This window comes from Pangasianodon hypophthalmus, chromosome 28, assembly GCF_027358585.1.
Source record: "Pangasianodon hypophthalmus isolate fPanHyp1 chromosome 28, fPanHyp1.pri, whole genome shotgun sequence".
Taxonomy (NCBI): Eukaryota; Metazoa; Chordata; class Actinopteri; order Siluriformes; family Pangasiidae; genus Pangasianodon; species Pangasianodon hypophthalmus.
Window position 1 is genome coordinate 5,879,017 of NC_069737.1, and position 6,140 is coordinate 5,885,156.

At 35.6% G+C, this 6,140-nt stretch overlaps 1 protein-coding gene across 1 annotated transcript; it reads left to right on the plus strand.

Annotated features, from left to right (window-relative positions):
• Nucleotides 1-1,938: 1,938 nt before the first annotated feature.
• On the plus strand, nt 1,939-4,023 carry LOC113545788 (fatty acid-binding protein, intestinal). Its single transcript, XM_026945385.3, has 4 exons — nt 1,939-2,096; nt 2,736-2,908; nt 3,108-3,215; nt 3,864-4,023. Exons 1-4 carry the CDS (start codon nt 2,030-2,032, stop codon nt 3,912-3,914), a joined length of 399 nt encoding a protein of 132 aa, XP_026801186.1. The 5' UTR covers nt 1,939-2,029; the 3' UTR covers nt 3,915-4,023.
• Nucleotides 4,024-6,140: the final 2,117 nt, after the last annotated feature.

The window sequence follows — 6,140 nt, forward strand, 5'->3', positions numbered from 1 at the left end:
GTGCAAGATTTAGGATTTAGCAGCCTCATGAGTAATTTTTTTAAATCTTTATCTTCATAGATGTGTGAATAAGTATCACTGTAACAGACAAATCCTGTGTGTGTGTGTGTGTGTGTGTGGCTACAGCTTAGACGGCTTTATTGTTGCTCATAAAGATGTAGTGAGATATAACAAGTAAACATTGTTCTTTCTTTTAAAGTCCAAGTGATAAGATGCTTTGGTTAGCCAAATGGTTAATCAAATACCTAATAAAGTGTACAATTTCTGCTCAGTAATAATCCATTATTCCGTTAGCATGTACCAAAGTTGGCTTTCTTTGTTTCTATGGGTTTCACACTGCAACTGGGTCATTCTACAATTGTGATGGAAAAGTGCTTTTTAAAAAAAAAAAAAAAAAAAACTAATATTAAAATCACATCTATGTATTGTATTTTACAAGATAATACAGTTCCAGATTTTTGTGAAAGAAAAATAGATTAAATGGCCTTTTGATTTTAAAAGAGTAGTTCACTCATGTTAATCAGTAGTGTTGCCAGTATTTGAAATAAAATCCTGAGTTACTGTTATGGTGTAGGCTATTTCCAACTTGTAGATTTTCATTTTAAATGTCTCAGTGTTCTTCTGGGTTCCCCTTTAATCTTGTCTTTGGTGCAGTTGTTGTTACCCATTTCTAAAAGTCATTTAATTTCTTTACATAACATTTACATTTACAATACATCATTTAATTGCTTTTCTTTGCTCCTGTAGCACAGTGCTTGTATGATGTAGACTGGACTTTCATTACCATTATTCACATTACCCATAATCCACATTACCCAAGATGTCATTCTGGTACAGATCATCTTAAAAATGTGATTCTTCCAGCAACAAACTGAGCCACGGTTCACGTTGGAAGACTAAATTTTAAAAACACCTCTTTTTGGTGGATTATGGTTCAGATTGAAACTAATGAAAAGCTCCACATCAAACAACATACAGTAACTTACAATAAAGTAGGCAGTATTTCATAACCATTCAGTCCTGGATTAGGCTTAATCCACTTTTTTTTTTTTATCTGTGAAATGCTCTGAAGAGATTTTACATGTGCAACTTCAATTTATACCCCAGCAAAAGCAGAAAGCTCTGGCAAATAGGGCAAATATAATATAATATAAATATAATTATATCGACTTAATGAAATATCCTTTAAGGATGTCTTTAATTTTATCAAATTTTTGGCCTCTTATCATCTTCCCAAGCATAGGAAGGTTCGTTCTGTCATTACCTCATTCTTCCATGTAAAGCTAATCAGGTGATAATTTCTCTGCAGCTAGGGAACTTTGACCCTCCCTATGTGAACCTTAGACTTATAGAAAGACATTTAGCGCATCAGATTATAGATAACGTGACGTCTACACATTTTTACATATTACGAAACCATAAGTCATGTAAGTGCAGCCAGTCAAAGGTTGCGTTAACGTCTATATTACATTTCCAGATAAGGATGTTTCATATAATATTCATGTATAGACTGGAGATATGGGACAGAACCTACAATGCATGTTTGCATTTTTGTTTTTTGTTTTTTTTCCCTCTTAAATATCCTCTTAAATATCATGGTTGTGTTTTCTCACTCTGATAACCAAAGTGTGAATGTATTTGTGCTGGATTTCCACAAAGTATTTTACTCACATAAAACCGACAGGCATACTAATGACCTCAGTCACTGCCGCTCTGCATTGTCTCTGTGTCTCTCTGTCAGGACCATCCTGCCAATCCTGTTATCTCATATTCAATACAATTGGAGCACATTTTTTTTGTTGTTTCCAGTGTTGGGCAATAATATACTCAAGACGCAGGCATTATCTCGATGGCCTTATTTTAAGGTTCAAACTGACTGTGACCTATGACATATAATGACCACATCATCGGCTGGATAATGGGCAGAGATAAAGCTCCTTTATAAAAGCACAGAGACAGAACAACAGATTCACCTTCTTTACTCCACTCTCTCTCTCTGTCCTGATCTGTGTCTCTCTCTATTTCTAACATGGCATTCAACGGCACATGGAAGATCGACCGTAATGAAAACTATGACAAGTTTATGGAACAGTTGGGTGAGTGAAGTATTAGTTATTATCAGATAATGTAATAAGAGCTAGAATAAATAATAGTCATGAAAACAGATGTCTCATGGGGTTTAGTCTGAATCTTAGCATAAAATTCATTATAAATGATGCATCACTCCTTCTGAGATGATATGTGAGATGATCTGTGCCTGACGTGATCAACAATCTCATAGATGAAAAATACATTTAAAGCTAATACAAAACAGCTAATGTGACAGAATCTAGAGCTGTTTAATCAACATGATTCATTATTGTGCAAAAAGTTTAATCTTCATTAGCTCTGAGAAGTAGGAGGCCTTGCCACCTTCACTATGACTGACAGACACAGAAGCCATACCTCCTTCACTATGACTGACAGACACAGAGGCCATGCCACCTTCATTAGGATTGATAGCAGAGAAGACATACCTCCTTCATTAGGACAGATAGAACGTAGGGTTCGCCTCCTTCAATGGGACTGAGAGCAGAGAGACCACATCCTTTCACTTTAACTGACGAGCACAATTTTGTATAACAGTCAGTGGCATAAATGTAAATAATATACCCATAAATGAAAGTATGTGCAAGCAAATATGTGCAACAGAGTGTGTAAAATGTGTGTGTGTGTGTGTGTGTTTGTGTGTACAGGCATTAACATGGTAAAGAGAAAGCTGGCTGAACACGACCACCTGAAGCTCATCATTGAGCAGAACGGAGACAAGTTCACGATTAAGGAGTCGAGCACATTCAGGACCAAAGATATCGAGTTCACGCTCGGAGTGCAGTTTGAGTACTCAATGGCCGACGGCACTGAGCTTATTGTGAGAACCAAAAGTCAATAATCAGTAAAGAACAATCATTAACCAAGAGTGCAAGAGTTGAAAACTTGAATAAAAAAATTTAAATAAATAATGAAATTCAAATTGAAAAAAAAAAAAAATCATACAGGTGGTCTGTAACTAACATACTGTACAATGTGTAGTTGTGTGTAAATACTGTAATGTGTGTGTTGTCCCTCAGGGCACTTGGGCGATGGAGGGAGAGACTCTAAAAGGCACATTCACCAGGAAGGACAACGGCAAACTCCTGATCACAACCCGGTCACTGGTTGGTGGGGAACTTGTACAGGTGACACACACACACACACACACACACACACACACACACAGAGTTACTCTGAACACATACGACATCTAGCTATATGTTACACATGGCATTTAGCCATGACTTAGCATTTTAACTCCGGCTAACATCAAATTTAATATTAATTAATTAAAGTTTTAAAACTAATTAACATCTTTCCTGAAGTAATTTGGGGCTAACAAAAATCCAGTTATATCAATATACAAAGCAGTCTACTTTGCTTGCTAATCTGTATGATTTGCTTGCTAGGAAGCTAGAAACATAAAGTAAAAGATGGTTAAAGATGGTCCACTTTGGATCTTCTGCACTGCAAGTGTCAATGCAGCCAAAGCAATTCTGCTACAGGGCAATGATGCAAATTCACATATCAGAGTTCACCAAGCTGTAGTCGACATGAAGTTTCTCAAACTGGACGTCTGTGTTGTAAAACTGTGCAACAAATTCCAGTTATTCTTCTGACCAAGGGCTAGCAGGATTAGCAGGGCTGGCTGATGAGAACCATGAATGTCGATATAGCTAAACTAGAGTTAAAATGGAATTAAATAATGATGTGAATGGTTTAATCATTAAAAACAATTATAAAAATTTGTAAAAGTGCCTAATTCAATGTATTTTGATGTTTGTCCTACACAGTGCTACAGCTACGAAGGTGTTGATGCTAAGAGGATTTTCAAGAAGGCATAAAGGAAGTGTGGAGAAGGACTGTCCAGTTTTGGAACAGATTTTATATGAAACTGTCACTGTTGTCATTACCTGTTATGTTTCAAATAAATGTACGGATGTTTCTGCTTTACTTTGTGGTATAAGGATTGATTCTTACTCTCCGCTGTGTCAAAGGTGAGGATTTACCCTGCTTTAATTCATCAGCTGAAACTTTATAATTAAATGCTGGATCAGATAAAACACATAACAGGACCATACTACATCATCACCACCAATTTATGAGGTTTATTCACGAAAAGAGAAATGGGCTACTGTACATCAATAAACAAATCACTGCCACTCTTAACCACAAGAGGGAGCTCTGTAGCTTTACCCTGGGTAATTTAGCTTCAGTCATAATATGCAGATTTCCCCTCTTTCTCCACAGAGAACTGATCTTTAAGTCAGTCTACATGCAAAAAGTAGATCTTTAAAAAAAAATACATTGAGCCATTTAAATACATTTTTAATTTTGAAGGTTTAGTTTAAATGGAAAAAGGTCAAGCTGTATTAACAAATTTGATGCAAATAATAGATTTATTTATATTTTTATTATACTATACTATATGTGACCCAATCCAAGTTCAAGTTCAAGTGGAGTTTATTGTCATTTCAGCCATATACAAGTACATAGTGAAATGAAACAACGTTTCTTCAGGACCAAGGTGCTACATAAGACGACACAGAACAACACAGAACTACAAGGGACTACATAATTTATACAATAAAGTGCACAAGTGCAAACAAGTGCAGACAGCACAAGACAGTACAAGACAGTACAGTGACTACTGGGACAGACAATGGGCATAGTAAGTCCCAGTGCAGCGCCGACCAGTACACAGTTCTGTTTAAAGTGACCTAGTGACAATAGTGCAAATAGTACAACATTTGTACTATATCTATATAATAATTTTATATATATATATATATATATATATATATATATATATATATATATATATATATATATATATAAATAAATAATGTATAATACTACTGCTACTACTACTAATATAATATATAATACTACTACTACTACTACTACTACTAATAATAATACTATATAATAATTATCAGCCATCCAAGAGAAATTTAGCAATGTTTTAATTTTTTTTTAAGGAGTACATTATGTGGACGTTAACCTCACAATATGATATGATATTGATTCTTAAGGCAATACCAATAAATGTGCTATGAAATGATAAATCATTTATAATTGATTTACGATTGTTGCCTCCATTCATTTCAGTCGCTGGTTTTTTAATTGTCCGACCATTACACATTAGTATGTTATCAGCTAACATGTTCAAGACATTTCTGAGTTCCCAAGATAGGGTGAACATTACTCTTTACTATTTTTTATTGTTGTTTAATACAATAACTCAAATAGAATTGAATAGAATCTCTATTGCCAAATGTACTGATACTGAGAAAAATATTTTTTTTAGAAATAGTAACAGCTAGTAGCACATTAAGTAAGTGACATAATTAATACCATATATTCTTGAAACAAAGAGCTAAATCAGTCAGAGAGGTCATACTTCAGTGGTGAGATCACACACACGTGTATGTATGTATATATGTATATATATATGTATACACACACACACACACACACACACATCAATTTTCTTTTATTTCTATGCATCCCATAATGCTTTGCAGTATGCCAGTCCCGAGTTCCATGGGGAATCACATGACCAGGAAGTGTGACTTTGACACAATGAGACTGGTGCCTTATGATCCCCTGTGAGTGGCTCTCTTGCTTCTTATCTCTCTCTCTCTCTCTCTCTCTCTCTCTCTTCCTTTCTCTTTTTTTCTGTGCTGAGAGAGGTGTGACTGCTTTTTGCCATCTTGCTCTCCTGCACTTTTCTCTATCCCTGTCTTTCTGGAGAGCAACACACACACACACACTCACAAGGAATCATAAGGCATCATCCTCATTCTGTCAAAGTCATGTGACTCCCAGTGGAACTCGGGACTGGCATGCTGCAAAGCATTATGGGACAGATGAAAGAAAATTGAACTTGTGTTCTGTTATTTAAGAAGTGTTTTGCTGTTTATGTGTGTGGTGTGTGTAGAAAGAGATGGAGTGACAAAGTGCAGGAGAGGTAAAAGTGCAAAATGAGGGCAAAAAACAGTCATACCTTAGTATATGAGAGAGAGAGAGAGGGGAAGTGAGTAAGTTGAAGCACAGAGTGAAAAGGC

Coding starts and splice junctions, on each gene's coding strand:
- LOC113545788 (XM_026945385.3), top strand. CDS start 2,030: ATGGCATTCAACGGCACATGGAAGATCGACCGTAATGAAAACTATGAC. Junction 2,097..2,735: donor CAAGTTTATGGAACAGTTGG/GTGAGTGAAGTA, acceptor TTGTGTGTACAG/GCATTAACATGGTAAAGAGA. Junction 2,909..3,107: donor CCGACGGCACTGAGCTTATT/GTGAGAACCAAA, acceptor GTTGTCCCTCAG/GGCACTTGGGCGATGGAGGG.